This window comes from Tachypleus tridentatus, chromosome 5 (assembly GCF_004210375.1).
Source record: "Tachypleus tridentatus isolate NWPU-2018 chromosome 5, ASM421037v1, whole genome shotgun sequence".
Classification (NCBI taxonomy): domain Eukaryota; kingdom Metazoa; phylum Arthropoda; class Merostomata; order Xiphosura; family Limulidae; genus Tachypleus; species Tachypleus tridentatus.
Window position 1 is genome coordinate 27,938,407 of NC_134829.1, and position 19,655 is coordinate 27,958,061.

Sequence of the window (19,655 nt, forward strand, 5' to 3'; positions counted from 1 at the left end):
TCCTTTTATAACAATATCTATGTAATGACTGAGTCACAAGTTCTGTGAATGTCTGTAAATATTATAACAAAATGTTTGAATTTCTTAATCTTGTCTTTCATATTTCATTTTTATTATGTAACAGTTGTGTTAACCAGTTTTACTGAGATGACATTGTTTAAAATATACTTCTATAAAAAGTATCAATAACAAGTAGTAACTTTTAAAAATCACATTTCTAGTGTGAATGTTGTTATTTTTACCCTTTAAAATTCTTGATTAAAGGGAGAAACAGAAATTTACATCCAATAATAGTGAAACTATAAATATTGTAGTTGGAACTTTTTGTATTTAGAATTTGGTTATAAAAACAACCTTCCTGTGTCTGTTGAAACATTGTAGTAAAAAAAAAAATTTTTTTTTCAAGAAAGAAAGTAAATGTATGAATGAGTAATATTAATCTTTCAAACAATGCAAACAAGGTAGTAGCAATGGCATTCACATCATCTACATAATATAGGCACAAAGTGTAGTAGAATGATAACAATCAACAATAGCATAAATTAAACTCACTTGTGATTGAACAGTTCATACATATTGCTATATTTTAATTCTCGCTTGTGCTGTCATCCAGCAGCCCACCACTAATAGGGGCGTAACACAACTCCTATCATCACTAGCATTCACTACAACCAATAATCACCACTTGATTAGCAATATAACTGTGCACATATTTTTAACCACATATTTTCAGATTTTTATGTTTCATAAAAGAAAAAAGTTTGAATACATTTTTTTTCCCTAGTTAAGTCCACTGACAATACACTCACAGTTCCATGTGGCATCTACTACAGCTGATTTTCTGGTCACTTTGATGGTCTCTGAGCAAGCTCTTTCTGCTCAGGAAGAAATGAATCTGATTCATAGGGGATTAGTTACATTTATGTAGTATTCCAAGTCATCTATCAGGATATGTGCCCAGGCCTCCTTCCTCATTTCTAGATATGAACAATCAAGCATGTTACGTTTTATCCTTTTCTCCCATTTCTTATGATTCTACTTCTGTCCTTCTCAATAACTAGCCCTTGGGTCACTATGTAGTGTTTCTTCCCTCTTTGAAGAATGGGATTTATGGAAGCCATTTTTGGGAACCAGCTGCATTCAGATGTCAGTATGCCTCAACCTTCATATACTTTGGATGACCATACTCTGATATATATTTTTTCTTTAAACTCTTAGCATTTGGATATGCTTGTCCCTTCATGGGGATCTAACCCAGAAACTTTGGTTTTGTTTTCCCAGCCCAAGTTTCATTGTATTATTCTCACCCTTTTTGCCCTATTGCATTTCTCATCCTCCATATACAAGACTGCCGAAGCTATTCATCGCTCTTTTAATGGGTTTTCTGTAGATTCTCAAAATCTACTGTTTTTCATATTAGCATGCCTCTCCTCTTTGTCCTTACTTTGCAAACAAAGTTGCTCTGTTGGAATCGTTTGGGTCAGGATGCTCTTTACTTTTTTCTTGGGTTCATTTGCTACCCAACTCTTTGAAGATGCATAATTCCCTTTCCTCCCTAGTCTTCCATTTATCCCAAACCCTTCTTGTACCTATTCTTGTGTCTTTACTCCTTATCACATGCTGGTTCTGGCTTCTTGATGTCTGTCATCAGTTCTTGGAGTGTCATCGTTGAGCTACTAGTGGTCTCAGTGACTACATTGTGGATTTGGGACCTGTGGGGGATAGGCTTCTCAGATTTGTCTACATGTAGAGGGATTTTGCTACAGACTCTTGGGTTCTGAAACCATTTTTAGACTCTGGCTGGCAGTTCAGGACTTGCTTAGTAGTGTTTCCATCGAAGAAAATTCTCTTGTCCGAGTTTTTATTTCTGTCTGTTTGTTGTCCTCAAAACGACAGGTGACTGACTCCGTATCATCGATCTTTTGGCCCTGAATTGCTTCCTGCTGTGTGGATGATGAAGGTTGATGTGTGTCAGATGCATACCCACATATTTCCATTTCCCATGTGTCCAAACATTATCTTTGATTTGTTCATCAAGAATGTACATATTTCATTTCTGGGCTCTTCTACTTAGACTTGCCTCAGATCCCTACATTTTTATTTGTTTGGAGTGGTCTAGGCATTTGTCCATTACAGAGATAACTAGCTACTTATAACTTCTTTGCAAACCTACACTGCCCTTCATACTCAGTTTCTCTTTAGAGAAGTAGCTCAGAATGATTGGTGAAGGTGGAGAAGCCTATGCTCATTCCACACACAATACCTCATTCATCTTGAGGTGTTGTTCAATTTCATACCTAGTCAGGCCCAACCTGTTCCCCTTGGTTAAGGGAAATGGAGCTTTTAGTTTGCAGTCTCTCCTCTTCTTCCACTTTGTGAGAGATTATCTCTTTTTGGAATGTTGGTTTTCTGGAAGCTATCATCAATCTTGGTTGTGTCCACATGTGTCACCTTCAGCAAGTTTTGTTAAACCAGTAGAGCCTCATTTAGGGTTTCATGGACATCCCATTCTTCCTTCATTGCAGACCAACCTTGTGGTTGAATCAAACCAACACCACTTCTGTTGTTCTTCCTCCTCTTGACTAAGATGGCACTTTTTACTGATGTTTGTCTTTCTGGTTGGAGTGCTTATATGGACCTCCAGAAACATTTGGAGCAATGGACTCACTCAGAACCCTCTCTCCATATCAATCTCTTGGACCTCTTTGCCATTCATCAGGTGTTAGTTCATTTCCTTTTGTACTTTTAGGGCCAGTTGGTGATGATGCATTCTGATAACTCAACAGTGTCTCGTACAACTCCAAGCAAGGGACACTTGGTCAAGAGACCTGTTTTGAGACACTGAGTGCAGAGCCATCAAATTATTTTATTTTTGGCATGTTATATTCCAGGTGCACTGAATATTGTCACAGATCATTTATAATATTCCAACAGGATTCTTTCCATGGAATGCTTACTGGATCTGCAGATGTTTTGAAGGATGTGCCTAGTGGGATGTTCTACTGATCTCATACCACATGATTTAGGTTCCTGTTCCATATATTTTGCCTGGAGTAGTGGATTCTCTCAATTTGGATTGGTCTGGTCTATATCTGTATTGTTACCCTCCCATTATCTGATTCCCTGTCCTTTTCACTCCATGTCTGGTTCTGTTGGTGGCTCCATATTAGTCAGCTCAGTCATGGTTTTTCACTTCTGAGCCAACTACTAGTCTCACCTCCTTTTCCTTTACCTCTTTCCCCTACCCTATTTGGCAGTTGATTTTCCTGGCATATTCTTCCATTTCTCAAGATGATAGTCATCATTTCCATGTATTTTTCTATTAAATTTGTCACATTATCACATCTCTGGCTGCTTATTTCTGTCATCCCTTTGAGGACATCATTATCACCAATATGTAAACCACTCCTTGTACATTTACTGGTTATTATCTTCACACCTAGCCATTTCTTCTTCAATGGGGTTTCATTTTACAGTCCACAATGTCTCTTTTGAGTGAATAAGTGCTTCTTTCATTTTCTTTGCATAATCCTTTGTTACATATTTGAATCATTTTCAATAGCAAGTGTTGCCTGACTCAGGTATATATTTCTTAAGTTTGCACTATAAGACCTGTGTGTCATATATGCCCTCTGTTGAGATGGGATGGTCTGTGAAACCATTTGTAGGTATGTCTCACAGTATGTTTGCTGCATAGACGTTTGTTCCAGACTGTATACTTGTGCACTAACATGAGTAAATTGCACGAGGATTACTGTCTGGCCCAGATGATCCGTGTAATGTAGGTCGCAAGGATTGACCTGCTATTCAAAGTAAGGTAGTCTTTTAGTGCAGCATTCCTCCATATTATCCTTCACACCGTTTCCTCCTTTCTTCTAGTGGAGTGTAAGAGTTTTTGCTAATTATTGCCTGTCATCTACACTTCTAGAGTTGGTTTTGTATGTACTGCTCAACCTCAAAGTGATTATGGGCTGTACAGAAAAGAATGTGCTAATAACATTAGGAGTTGTCACACTTTTGTTTGTGAAAGGTTGCTGCATAATCATTTACATGTTAGCATACAAATGCCTGACATGAGGGTAAGTGGGAGTATCAAGGCTAATGGAGAGCAAAATTTTGTGCATGTAGAGAGAGAACAGTATACTTCTTTATGTATTTGCTGAATAATTTTATGGATGTGAAGAATTGCATTTAGGATAGGCTTATTCCTTTTATGAGTAACCTTGATGGTAAAATAACCTTTTGTCACCCAGTCTTTTTTTCTTATATTAAGAGTAAATAAAAGAAAATGAAGAGCTATTTACATTTCTAAAACTTGAAAATGCAAGTGAACTTATTTCATAAAAAAATACCATAATTTCATTACATTTTAAAGTTACACCTAATATTAAATCTATATAAAGTAACAACGAGATAAAATAATTCATAAACTGAAAAATATTATGTTCACTCTACATGTAAACTACAGCTTGATATTGCATGGATTATCTTATATTACTTAATTAACTACAGGATTAAAAGAAGGATTTGAACTTACTCAAAAGATGTCAAATTATAGTTGTATTACCATTAATAATGACAAACAGTTAAGATAAACTAATAATGGAAATATCTTTGGTAACAACACCTCTTCATCTTGTAGTGTTGAACTGTTATCTCAATATAGATGTCATTTTCCAAATATTTTTTATTTTTATATCTTTCACAAGGTGTTGAGTTTTGAATATCTGAAATTCATACATATTCTGTAGTGAAACTAACTGTATATATTCCAAGATTAAAAGGAAGCACATACTAAACAACTGGTAGTATCTATTAATATTTAAATTTACCTTAATAGTAGGACAAAATTTGTCATTTTAGGCTTTCTGAACTGTAAGAATGTAATGTATAGTGTCAATTTCATTGAAACTTGTAATGATTACTGGCTAAATGTGTAATGATGATGACCAAATAAAAATGTATGTTTAACGTTTAAAAAAAATGGTACTGGGAGATTCTAAAAGAAAATTAAGTTACACCTTGACTTCAGAACAAACAAAAAGTTAAGAGTTGGTCACAATTTTTAAAGTTGTTAATATCCTATAACAGTTCAGAAAATATTGTAGGTTTATCAGAAACATAATTGTAGATGGTATATGTAGGTGTATGATTCCAGTACATCTTGAAATGTGGAAAGGAAAATTCGTTTATAAATTGTTTTGTATAAAAGGCATTGATGAGACAGCCAGACATGAAAATCATTCTTATTTACAGATGATACATGGTAAAGCTTTGAAACTATTCAGAACATTTTAGTTGTAGCTATATATCTGAAAGATGCCCATTGCTCATTAAGTGTTCAGACTAGGTATCAGCAATATATAGGTTGTAGTTGAACTAATTGCCAGAGATTCTGACATTCACACTAGATCACCATCAATATAAGTCTGCCTTAAGGATCGTCGGTTCTCTTAATCATCTACACTATGAATCTTTCTCACCATGACAGCCCAACTTGGTGTTGTGCTGATGACAACTATCTATTAACCCTTAGAAAGGTAAACAAATGATACAATGACACAGAAATGAGCATGAATTCTTCCACAGCCATGCTGGTGAAAACAAACATCTGGGAGTTATTTCTGAGGAACAACTCAAATTTACAGTAAGACTATAATAACAAGAGCTATAGAATGTGTAAAAGTTGCACAGTTAACAACATTACCTGTTACTACCTAAGTCTTAACCTGGATTATACACAGACACTGATAAGTGTGGGTGATATGTAGCTAGATAAGATTAAAAAAATACAAAACACCTATTTAAAACTGGTCACAAGATGTAGTACAGACACTCCTATCAAGGTTCTATTACACTTCATAAGCCTCAGAAACATTTCACAGCACCAACAGTGTTTAACAATAAAATCCTTCACTGGGGAATTGCAGTGTATCCTATAGACCATGCATTGCACCATAAAGGCAATGCCCTTTTTAATTGGAATATTCTAACTGCATAAAATGCCAAAGAAGCATGGGATTACCTAAATGATACCTCAGGAGATAATCATAGGTGGACAAGTGCTATAAAACCACCAGTGGTCACCACCATACCTTAGGTGCTCCCATGTGAAATAAACATCACTGCTAAGACCTGTGGAAATCAGACTAGACAGGAAGTGTGGAGATTGAACAGAAGTGGAGCAGAATAATTGTTTCAGTACTTAGTTAAATACCATAGTGAAGGGTCACCTTCCATCATAGACACACATGGTTCTTACACCACATAAAATAAGAAAGCTTTTGGATAGTGGAGCATTGAAGCTTTCCACAAGCAGCATAAGTGTGAAGCTGTAAAACAAGTTCTCCTCTGGATTGTGCTAAGAACATAGTTTTTGAGTGACACACTGGATAGCAGAAAGCAAAGCAACTACATGGTAAGACTTTCACTTGGATGTGTGTACCAGAACCATGCCGGGTAAAGCATTATGTAGAAGCTTTCAAGAGAAGCCCCTTTATCAAATGTTGCAAAATTTTACTGATAGGAAAACACCTTATCTGAACAAGTAGGGTAAATAGCGACTATAAAATGTTTTCATTAACATTCAGAGATAATAAGACTGTTGAGAAACAAACTTTCATATTGTGTAGCTAGAAGAAAAACTAAAGATGAGAAACCAATAGGGCAGTGAACAATCAGTCCACTTGTAGCAAAAAGAAACAACTCTTCTACCTTATGTAAGAGAGCTAGGCTCTGCATGAAAAGCTTAGCACCTCACGGCAAACCTAGTGCTCAACTCTAGTGAAAGTTCCTCAAGATTAATGTAAATGTTATTGTTTGTATTAAAAACAACAAAAAATAGAAGTTCACAGTTTTCATTAATGAATTAGTAACTTGTTATATCATCATATTAGGATATTTTGAGAAGTGATAAATAATAGTAACTGACTTAAAGTAAGAAGGGAAAGGAGAAACCAAATTCTTATAACTTGTATATGTATTCCTAAAATTACGTATATATAACTTCAACCACATAATATTGACATACAATAAAATTATTACACAAGTCAAGTTTTAGTAGTGTCTTCCAATCCTATAACAGATTTCAATGACCAACATTACTCTTCTGATGCAAAAAAAGGTTCAAAACACTTCTTGTGAACTTTTGCAACCAGAAATGTCCCTTGTAATAATATTTGTATCATTAGCTTTCTTCTAATGACACTTATGTTATATTGTTTATTTGTTTCAGATATTTAACAATCCCTAATTCTGGACTGATACTCTTGAGAGAAAACAATTAATGAAAAGCCCCACCAACAAATTCTGGTCTATTCTAATCGAATAGTACAATATGGCTCTCACTTTTATAAGGCACCATGGCCCGAAATTAGTCTGCACCTGGACATTTATACTAGTGAATGCTGTAGCGAATTATGAATATTTAATAACAAAAGAAAATGTAAAGATAAGTAAATTAGTGTTAAAGGTTTCAAGACCAACTGGTCATCTTTATACTTTTCCACCTTTAATACACGAGTAAAGCTTAGAAAGAAACATCTTCTGAACTTAAGGTAACCCATATGATTATTTTGGAAACTATTTACAAGAGCAAGGCTCTGCCATCTTTCTATAACTGTTCAGGAATCATATTTAGAAACTTGAGCTAAATCCAACTTTTTAATAGTATGATACAAACATCAGTATTAATGCTTCCACTTCACAGACAGAGTGACTTCACACCATGCTATACGAAGACGGAAGTTACGGAGGGGTAGAAGAGGAAATGTGATAAAAGATGACAAGGCCATATCCCCAAACTTTGTCATCAGATGGCGAGTAATTAGGGACGTGTTGTTAGGCCTCCATGACAGTATAATTAATTAAATAATTTATAATTACTTAATTAATAATTTTAGTTAATCGTTTTAAAGAGGACGATTAACACTAATTAACTAAATCACTTTTAATAAAATCGTCCTAAAAAGGGTACTTAACATTAATTCATTAATAATTAAATCAGTTATAATTAACTCATCATAAAGGGAAGCTTAATGCTAATTTATTAGTTAAATAAATGTTTTGTCATAAAAGAATTTCTTAATCAAGTGTTAACTATTTTCAATGATATAATAAAATGTCAAAAACAATATTTAGTGTATTATGATCACAATTATATACATTTTTACTACGCATACAATACGTGTTAGTAGGTTTAAATCACCCTAAAAAGGATAGTAGCTTACAGTAACTAAAATGCACACTTTATACATGTTACATCATCAATAAAAAGTAGGGTAAAATTGGCAACAACAAAAAAATAAAACTTGGTAGTTTTCATTACTGAATTAGTAACTCGTTATATCATCATATTATTAAAAAGAATGAACGACTCGCTTGCTTCGTCCCTTTTCTTTATAGCCATTGATCGCTGGTAAACGGACACAAAACTTGTGAATGTACAGGTTATATAACTTTTTTCAATGTTCTTTCAGTATAATGTTTCACGAATCATACATAACCAGTAATCGCCCTACAGTGAACGACATACTGATTAATAATATTTAAAATACAACTTTCAGACTGTATATCATGAAACACACGTGCAATTTTTACATGTCACTTCTATATAAGTTCATGAAATTAATGAACCATATCTGATATCAAACTAGAATATGAATATATACAGTTATTGTGACAACACATTGTCAAATGTAAAGTTTTCTTTTATAGCACCTTGGAGATATTGCTTAAGTCATTGAACGACACTTACAGTTTTAGTGATCAGTGATGTCGAGAAAACCCACTTGTAGAGAAATATATATGCAAAAACGGCTCGTTTGGGTTGAGAAAATATTTTACATATAAGAGCGAACAACGTTTCGACCTTCTTCGGTCATCGTCAGGTTCAGTTTTTAATAAAGTAATTTTACTAAAGATACATTAGTTGGTTTTTAATCAGTTCGAGTGCAAAGTAATTTTCATGTTAAGATTAAAAATACTATTCATCATCTAAAAACCCTCAAATGTTATTTGTGTGATCTCTAAAACTTCCCAAAACATTTCAAACTTTTTACAGTAAAATTTTATATTTTACCTTTTTCTTTACCCTAACTTGTAACAAAAAACACACACACAAGAAAAAACACCAGCCCTTACAATTCATATTATTATTATTAAGCCTTTTCTTAAACTCCCATACACTTACTGCTTATACAACGTCTGAAGGCAACCCATTTCAAAGGCCAACCACCTTTTAAGAAAAATAAAACTACCTAAGCTGAAGAAGACTCCAACCCTGCCAAAATTTATATTTGTGTCTTATGGTCCTACTATTCTCACTGTTAAGTACAAAAGAAATGCATCAATAATATCACTTCCTTATACATTTCAATCTGATTGCCCCTAATTTTCCTTTTGTAAAGAGAAAGTAATTTCAGAGATTTCAGCCTTTTTTCATACGAATACTCTCTCCCATCCCATGCATTATTCTAGTAACTCTTTTCAATAGAACAATGGCTTTCCTAATGTAAGGAGTCCAAAGCTCAACACAATAATCCAAATGTGGCCTAAACAGTGACCTGTACAGGGTGGCCCGTACGTCCATACCCATCCATATGTTATTATGTTATATTCAATCACGCATATACTATAAATTTGTTTCTTTTTTTCAGAGAAATATGGCCGATGTAAACCCATTTACACTTGAAGAGCGTATTGTGACAAGTACGTGAGTACATGAGCGTAAGAATACCAACGACACCAAACAGATACACTGGATACACCCTTGTGCAAATTAATTGAAACAAGACGGAAAATTACGATTTTTTCAATTTTTTGCGTTTCATTTCTGAGAATCCAAAAATTACTCACAAATTAATACATGATATGACTGCCTTTATTTTTCAGAAGATCATTAATCCGCTTTGGCATCGAGTCCACGAGTTGACTGCAATCTTTACTCATTTTTGGATCGCGATACCACACCTCAATTAGTTTATCTTTCGTAGTACAGTCTTTTCCCCGAAGTCTTTCTTTACAAATCGCCCAAAGATTTTCAATAGAATTTAAATCCGGAGAGTTTCCAGGCCAGTCTAGCACCTTTATTCGCGTTGTAGTCATAAAATTCTTCACAAGTTTCGATGTGTGGCACGGCGTCAGATCTTGCTGAAAAATGCCAAATCCATTTGGAAATCTCTTTTTCAATTCTGGAACGACTCTTCTCTGCAAAACTTCGATGTACTGTGGTCCTCGCATCATACCTTCTACGATATGTAAGCCTCCGACGCCATAGTAGCTGAAAAAGCCCCAAAACGTCTTCTTCAAGGGAAGTTTTACGAACTGATTGATGCGAGATTCTCGAAGTTTCTCACCTGAAGATCTGCAAACATGCAGACTTCTTTGACCCTGTACGAAGAAATGTCTCGTCATTGAATAACACCTTCCTCCTTTGTTCTTGCGTCCAGTTCTTGTATTTCAGACCCTATTGATACTGTTTTTCTTCATTTTGTTGGTAAGAAGTTGTTTTTTGACTGGTCTCCTTGCCCTTCGACCGACGTCAAGAAGCCTACGACGAACCGTTGAAGAGCTGACTTTTATTCCTTGGACCTCCAAATCTCTTTTTATGGCGTCACTTGTCTTCCGTGGATCTTTCACACTCTCCCTAACCACGTACGCGTCGACTCTTGGCGTTGTTTTCCTTTTTCAGCCACATCTTCCTTTACGTTTCGGGCTGATAGATCTGGTACTCACCTTGGCCTTGATCACACGGTTGACGGTCAATAGGCTAACACCAACAACGTCCACGATTTCCCTGTAAGTCATGTCGGTGTGCTCGTGCAGTGTCACAATCTTTGTACGTTTTCTAGAAGTCACGTCCATTGTGTATGACGGCTGATTAGCAGAAAACAAATAGCCTAATTTTTGAGAAAAGTCTAACGCAATTTTCAATGACGTAATATTCCTCAAAATTTCGTCATATATCCCATAAATAGATCAAGCGTATCGCAAAACACAGCTAATGACGCCGTCTGTATGAAAAAATGACTGTTAAAGGAAATCAGCGGGTCCAGCAAGCCTACACCGGCCGCCAAGCTGAAAATGACCATTTGTTTCAATTAATTTGCACAAGGATGTATATGGATGGGTAGGGGCTTACGGCCACCCTGCACAAATAAATTATAACCTCTCTGCACTTGTATTCAATATTTCTGTGGATGCAATCTAAAATTCTATTTGCCCTGTTACTACCAACAGCACATTCTTTTTTTTCGTAACAATGTTGAAGTTATTTTCATCTAAATTATATTTATAATTCAGATAATAACAACACAGATTCATTGTCTTACATTTATTATATTTAAAACCCATCTGCCATTTATTTACCCGATTCACAAATGAACTAAGTCATTTTGTAAATCAGCAGCATTCTCTTCACAGCTAGCAACACCCAAGACTTTAATATAATCTTCAAATTTAAATCTATGCTATTGATGCAAATCAAAAAGAGCAAAAGTCCTAAGACTGAGCCCTGTGGTATCCCATTTGTGATATTAAGCAAGTCTCACTGAGCTTCATTTATAACAACCCCCTGCTTTCGTTCATCCAGCCACTCTTCCACCCAATTTACTAACTTAAACTCCACATCTATACAGAAATTTTTTACAAATGCTTTCTGAAAATCCAGCTACACTAAATGTACAACCTAACCTCACCTACATAAGCTGTAACCTTCTCAAAGAAAGCCAAAAGATTTATTAGGTAAAATTTTCCGTTGGAAGAATCATGTTGACTATCCAATAAAATTCTTAACTTTGTTAAATTATTTTGTAAAACATCTTTTAACAGACTTCCTAAAACATTTTTCCACAACTGACTTAAAGCTTACGGATCTGTAATTATTGGGAAAATTTTTACTGGTACCTGCCAACTATTCCAGGACTGACAAAACAGTAGTAAGTTGCTCACATATCCAGCCTTTAAACTCATTCAAAACCCTTTGAGAAATATTATTTGGTCCAGCAGCCAATTTCTTTTAACCAGCTCAAAATTAACGCAGTCATCTTGTTTCCACAAGTAGTATCAGCTAAATGAAATAACTCTTTTAACAGAAAAAAAAAATGATGCATCAGAACTCTGATGAATAGAATTTTTTGTTTGATGAGGAATATGAGAATATATAAATATTTAATAGTATAAATTTATTAATTTGGTTAAAATTAATGATATAAATATTGCACATGCCATATTCTAAATCAAGCTATGTTTATATTACTTGATCTTGAAACCATGAAAAGTATTCTTTGCTAGAAAAAGAATTAACAAATTTACACATAAAGAATGAGATGACAAACTGAAATAAAACATTTATAAACACAGACAGTTAGATCTAAATCATAATAAATAAAGTTGCTTAAAGAAGCTTTATAAAGCACCTAATCTCTTTCAATAAACCAACTATTTAAATTTTCAACATACATGTACATTTTAATCTCTTAAGCAGGGCAAGCACAATACAAAGTAACTTCAGTTATGTTTCATTAACAAAAATCGTTGCAGATTAAACTTAATACGTTCAGTGTTTTGGTGCCAGAAATTCATCCCATACCTTCTTTGGATTTATTTGCAGTATTTTACCTTTAATGCTATAATTATTATCGAAGTTCACACAGACCTCACAAAATATTTAAACAGATTTTATAAACTATTTATGCACCAAACTGGTTTTTTATGTCATGAATTTGGTGGTTATAGGATCTTAATAACCTCAGAATTACAGAAGAAATCTGTCAACCAAAATAGTTAATATAACGTTTGAACCTGGTGACCAGTAAAATAATTAATTTAATCCAATATTTTAGGTCAGTTACTTACACTGGCCATCCTAACAGTGAAAACATAAAATTACTACAGCCCTCACAAGCCATTAATGTGAAAATTAAAGCATTTTGGTGTTTAGGTCTTAATCAAGTTTTTAGACTAATGTTACAATTTATTTAATTAAATAAAGAATTGTTCTGGAGAAAAATCCAGTGCTTGAAGTAATTGGAACTTTGTCAATTGAACAGAGCTAACTATAAAATAGTAAAGACAACCAAAATACAAAAAATAATGTAACAGCTACGTGCACCCACGTTCTTCAAAATTAATGGCTACAACACAATAGTACATGTCTAAGTATAAAATGTTTTACTGCTACCAAATACTTTGATTTGTAACTTCTCAAGATAATTAAACTTTTATGCATCTATGTTTTGGATGGTGACTTTTGTGAACCTTAAGCTTCTAATGTGGCTCATTTTGTACAGTACTTAACATCAGAACTAAACTACTACATCAGCTGAAGCTGTGGTTGTACTTTTATCCTGGGTTACAGCATTAGTTCATGTTGTAATTTGAACAGTTCACTAGAATTGGGTTTATTTCATACCTAGTACTTCAGAGAGCATTTTTATTGTTGTTCACATTTTATCAATTCCCTTTATCTAGAGTGTAGGTTCTTATCATCAACTATTTGGGCTATTTTCCTCCTTTAAGGTTAAATATCTAATACACTTAATGTTTACCACATAATTATCCATATTAAGATTCTAGTACAACTAGATGTTTAACATCTTTTCCACATTTACAATTCCAGTGCACCTAATGTTTCACATAATGGTTTCCACTTTTGCACCTACCAACCATCTTGTTTAGTGCTTTCTTCCAGAATTAATTTTCTTTTAGTACTTTAGTTTCACTAATTAAAAATATGCTAGCACATTTTTATAACAACCAATCTTTTTTCAGTACTGTAACATATATAATCTAAATAATTAATCACACATTACACTTTGGGATATTTTCCATAATAATGCAGTAAACTGAAAACATAATTAATATTTTATATTACAAATAAAAAATCACTCACAAAAAACTGTCATGACAACTATGACACCAAGTCAAACATGATTTTATTCTGCAGGAAATTCAAATATTGAGAGAAGAATACAATTATTCTAAAGAGAGAAGCAAATACTTGTTTTGAAAGTTTCTAAAGACCACATTTCTAAGCTGTTGGACAAGTTCCTTTTATCTATTCATCTTATTTCTCACATCTGACAAAAGGTGAATGACCTTGAATAATGTAATATTGCTAAAACCTGCACTAACAACACAACTTAGATAATCATATTCACATTTGTACATTACTTGAGACTTCACAACACAAATTCTTATTTATTATGCAAACGTTATGCACAAAATTGGAATGTTAATACAAGTGGCTGTTGTACACATCTAACTTTACCTTCCTTAAGCATTTCAACTTTATGTTATTCACAAATAATACAGTTACTATTTACAAGGCCAGCTTCATCAGCCTAAATTATTTATGCTGTATTGACTTAATGTTATCTTCTTTAAATATTTAAATTTTATATTATTCACAAATAATACAGTTTGTATTTACAGGATCAACTTCTGTATTTATCATTCTAATTTACTTACTTCCAAAAGTTTTTCACATAACAGAATGATGCTTTTATAAGAGCATTTATGTATAAGATAAAAGACCTGTTTGGGAAACACATCAACTTTTGGCATATGTCAACGTTTTTTGGTTGTTGTTGTTTTTTAACTCATAACATTCTAAAGACAATACAGGCCACATTTACAAGATATCCAACAAATATTATATATACATACACACACATTGAAGTCACTCTGTATACACAATTACAATGTTTTGTAAATATTAATATGTATCTAAATGGTTTATAGCCTAAAAAATATAAACATCTTTCTTCATATAAACACAAAACGTTTAGGATATAATTACTAAGGTAGCACTTATATTAAGGAAAAAAATTAAATGGCTTTCAATACATCAGATTGCAAAGTTGATGTCACCGTGTAATTATAATTAAATTTTGTAATTTTTTACTGTATTTAGTTAACTTAAGAATTAAAAACTAAACGTTCCACTCATTTTAAAAGCTCCATGTTTTTTTAAACCATCAGTTTTAAGTTCAATTTCCTTTATTATTTCTAATACAACAACAACTTATTCTGATAAAATATAATAAAACACAAAACTGGATTAAATGATAGATAAAAAAGAATTATTTTTTAATCATCTAAGGTATACAGCTACAAAATTTTTATTATATGTCCTATTTATCACAACAATGAGATTCTGTATAAGTAGCTTATGTTTATTAAAAACTGATAGATATTTCTTTCAATAACACTATGCTAGTAATATGTTAGAATTGAGCACTTGCACATTTAGATGTGATAACCCATAATAACTGACAGCATGTGTTTTGTACTCAAATAATTAAATGTGATAACCCATAATAACTGACAGCCTACATCTCAGACCAATGCTAGTCCAGTTGTTTGATTTTAATAATTCTTTATTGGCAAGATATAACCTTATTAAATGTTTTCCTTTGATGAGGTACTATTATATTCACATGTAATTTGTTTATTCACAACAGACACAACAGAAGTAGGAAATAACAGGTTTCACATACACTAGACAGAGACTGCTGTTAAAAAAGCATTATTTTATTACTAATTGATTTAAAATAAAGTGACCATGCTAATCTAAATTTATATTTAAAAGATACTATTAGTATTTACACATTATTTAATTGCTTGGTTTCTGTCTAACAAACACATCACACAAATTAATTTTGAATCAATGTGGTAATTACTATGTTCACATTAATCTCTGATTTTAAGATCAAATAATAAGAAAAAAAATGTAAGCATTTTTATGAGCTTAAGGACTTCTTTTATACAGTTACTGAAATATTGATTTATTTGCCATTTTTTACCACAAAAAACATAAGGACACAATCCACGTCATACAGAAAGCAGTAGTTCATGAATAGATTGCTCATTACAATATAAGTTTGAAATACTGAATATACTGTGCATGCTCAATACAGATATTACAGTTCTACTTATCAAATTGTCTTATTAATAGTTTAATTCATCCACAAGAAATATATATAATTCAGAAAAAACAGTTTACTAATACCATATTCATATCTGGAAGATCAGCATCATGGTTCTAGCTTTCTGTGCATCACATAAAATTAAGAGTGCTTGAAAGCATAAATTTAGCTGGCAGCATCTGAACCATAAACAATTAAAATCAATTTCAAATCACCAGTGATAAAACAAACCATGGTTTAATGGAATTTTCAAAAAAGGGCATTTAAGGGAACTATAATTACCATTATGATTTATGTAATGTAGAAAATATATAAATATGCAAGTTCTGGTGTCAAATAAAGCAGGGTTTGTTTTACTGTCATGTTTTTAATGTTTACTTAATGTCAGTAAATCAACTTGTGCACATTTGAAAGCACTCAACTTAAACACCCTTATCTGGTATTCTTTAGCATTCTTAAGCATGTTGTTCTACAAAGACTTAAACATTTTGAATATAATGATACAGAGATGAACAACTTTTATATAACAAAAACAACATATGTTACATGGAAGCTCTCTTTTCCTGTCAAACACTTTACATATGGAGTTATGAATGCAGAAAGCTACCTGTCTAAGAATTCTATGTACAGTTATTTCAGGTTGGGATTCAGAAACATATTAGCGTGTATGCAAGACAATCCTAATGAGACTTTAAAGCAATTAGAAGTATTATCAAAAAAATTGTTGTTGCTGCTAAAATCAATATACAAATCATTTTATGGTTTTTACGTTGATAGTTCTCAGCTTTTTGTAATTTCTGTAGGCCTTGATGAACTTGAGTTTGGACATGCTCCAAGTTGTAGTCGATTCTGTCCAAAATGGTTCCCTGTTATAAAAAAAGTAAAAGTACAAAGTTCATTAAATGACCATTATATTGGCACTCATTATTTCAGTCTAAAACAAAGCCTATCCAGCTCCCAACCCCCTCCCCTCCAAAACTTAACTATTTCAAAGCTTTCCAATACATAACAAATACTTTAAATTTATAAATATAACTAATGAAAAAAATGATAGAAATCAATAAACATATAATAAATCTTTATTTACATTACTTGCTACAGGTTTTCAACACAATTAGTTATGAAAATACTTTTCTGTAATATTTATATTAATGTAAATATATTAGCTGTTGTAATACAAAATAATTTAAATTAACAAGCAAAATGAGCAACTTGTGGGTGAGAAATAATGCAATATGTGACAATTATACTTCCAAAGATTTCAATTGCTCTGAAAATAAATGAAAACCAAATAATAATTATATCATGTTCACTTCAGTGCCTGAAAGTAGGATCTCAATTAAAAACAATGACAAGAGACTGGTGGCAGAATATAAAAATATACTCCTAAATAGCTTCAAAGAGGTCCTTATGTTAGAACCAGTTACCCACAAAGGACAACTGGTTTGCATCATAAGAATGCCATTTGTCACTTCAGGATTGCTGTTAAGTTGGTTAAGTTCCCGAAGATTCAAAACCTGATAAAATATTGATGTATATATCACACTGGTCAACCATACTTCCTATTATCATATGCTTAAACAGGTATATGATTCATGAAAAACAATCTGCAGCTTTATAGTTCATCTTCAAATGTATATTTTGTAGTGAAGTTGTCATTATACATCTATGTAAGTATGAATGTTGGTGTCCGTGGTGACTAATAACCTGGACTTGATACATCCCATCTTCAAATACCTGATTTACTAAACTGAGAAAATGGAGACTTCTACTCTTACCATACAGTAAGAGATGTAATAATACAACAGAATAACAAAAACATTTACTTTTCAAAACACAGTTCTCATAATAGTTTGAGAAAGCAAGGCCTCCAGAGAGTTAAAAAAAACCCAACAAAAACAGTTGTAAAAGAAGGTTCAGAGCTCTAGACATCATTAGCTGTCTGAAGTTTCTCAAAATAAACTAGGGCTGATATATTATTTGACCAATACCAGATGCAGTCTATCAAGGTTTCAAGTCCTGAGAACAAAAACTACCTCACATAGTTCTTGTATGATTAACAGATAAACAAATACTCATCTCTAGAGGGCTATAAAGTAGGTGTTCCTGAAATATTTGAGAAAACTGAAGTTTTTTATTTTTCATATAAAAATGATTTCAGTTGTCTAAAATCAAATTATAAAAATATAGACAATAAATATCCTCAACAGACTTGATACTCATCAGAGAGAGCAGCTTATAATGGATTGTCTGAATACAGACATTCTCATATTGCTATCCATGTAAATTTGGTCTTGGACAAGATCAGCAAGAAAACTGTTTTGTTGTTGGGCATAACATTATACCCAATAAAATTCACAAAAATAATCCTGCATTTCATGCAATCTCAACATGTAGGACTTTCAACCAATTTTTGGCACTTACAAAAAATATATTTAGAAATAATTCATGAAAAATTTAGTTTTGACCTAACTGCTGATAATTTATCAAAAGCAACAAATTTATGTCATATCTATTTATCCACTTGACAGATTGTTCTGGAAAGGAAAGACAGACACAGAAAACCTCCTTCCAAGAAAATATGCAAGGGCAGTTTATCAAGAGAGCACTCTTTCAAGAAGTATTCTGATAAGCACCCTAACTTCCACCATCAGTTCATAATGGTCATTTTCAACCACTACTTGTCATAATATATTCATTGTCAAACAAAATTAATGACACTTATACATGTGGGTGTAAAAACCATACAACAACATGTAGATGTCACTCCCAGCAACCGTAATGTACAGCTAAATGTGCCTATGAAGCAGCCACTACTTTTAACCATTTTTAAAATTCACAACAGCCAGAAATGCATATATATATATATATTTATTGCAGGAGTGGCCAAACCACAGCTCGCAAGCTACACGCAGCTCTTTCACATAATAATGTGCTGCTTGTGGAAATATGTTGGCTGATCTCCTTTCTGCATCACAATTAATTTAAACGGTAAATAAAAAATTTTCAAACTTTATAATTATTTACCAGGCATAAATTGAGATTCAACTGCATTAAAATGTAAGTTTAATGTTCATGGTGAGTAAATATAGTTAAGAATTTAAATCCTAATTTTAATGCTAGACTTGACTCATGGATTAAAGAAATTTTGAATCAGCAAGGATTACAGAGGAATTGTACTGGAGAATCAGTAATCATACAAGCTGGTGCTGACAATGTTAGTTTTAGTGTGCATGACTTGCAATCGTGTGATTGTGACTGTGTTGCAGGCAGTGAAATTATAAGAGTGTTAATGTGATACTGGGCACTGTAAAGTTTTGTTGTGTTGTATGTATTGGAGCTTACTGTTTCTTTTCACTTTGATTTTTTAGAATTTTTAGAAATGTCTGTGAAAATTTCATAAAGGAAGATGACGTCATCAAATTGTAAGAAGTGAAAGTATGAAAACAGAAATTTTAAGCCAGAGTGGGAGGAAGATTTTACATTCACCGTTACAGGAGGTAAACCTTTGTGTCTTATCTGCAATGTGTTACTCAGTCATTACAAAGTCAGTAAACTTGAAACACCACTATGAAACAAATCACAAAAACATTTCATCTGATTATCCACCTGAATCAGAATTGTGGAAAAATAAGTTAACTTTGTTAAAATCATCACTAAACAGCCAGCAGACACAGTTGACAACGTTCAGTGAGGAAGTTGATACAACAACTGAAGTTAGTTTAG

At 32.8% G+C, this 19,655-nt stretch overlaps 1 protein-coding gene across 5 annotated transcripts in view; it reads right to left on the bottom strand.

Annotated features, from left to right (window-relative positions):
- Positions 1 to 12,335: 12,335 nt before the first annotated feature.
- Positions 12,336 to 19,655, bottom strand: part of LOC143250803 (syntaxin-16-like) — a 31,859-nt gene continuing 24,539 nt past the window's right edge. For all 5 annotated transcript variants that reach the window (XM_076501820.1, XM_076501821.1, XM_076501823.1 and 2 more), the window contains exon 10: positions 12,336 to 16,795. In XM_076501820.1, the coding sequence (XP_076357935.1) occupies positions 16,610 to 16,795 (186 nt within the window). In that variant the 3' untranslated portion in view covers positions 12,336 to 16,609. The remainder of the gene's footprint in view (positions 16,796 to 19,655) is intronic.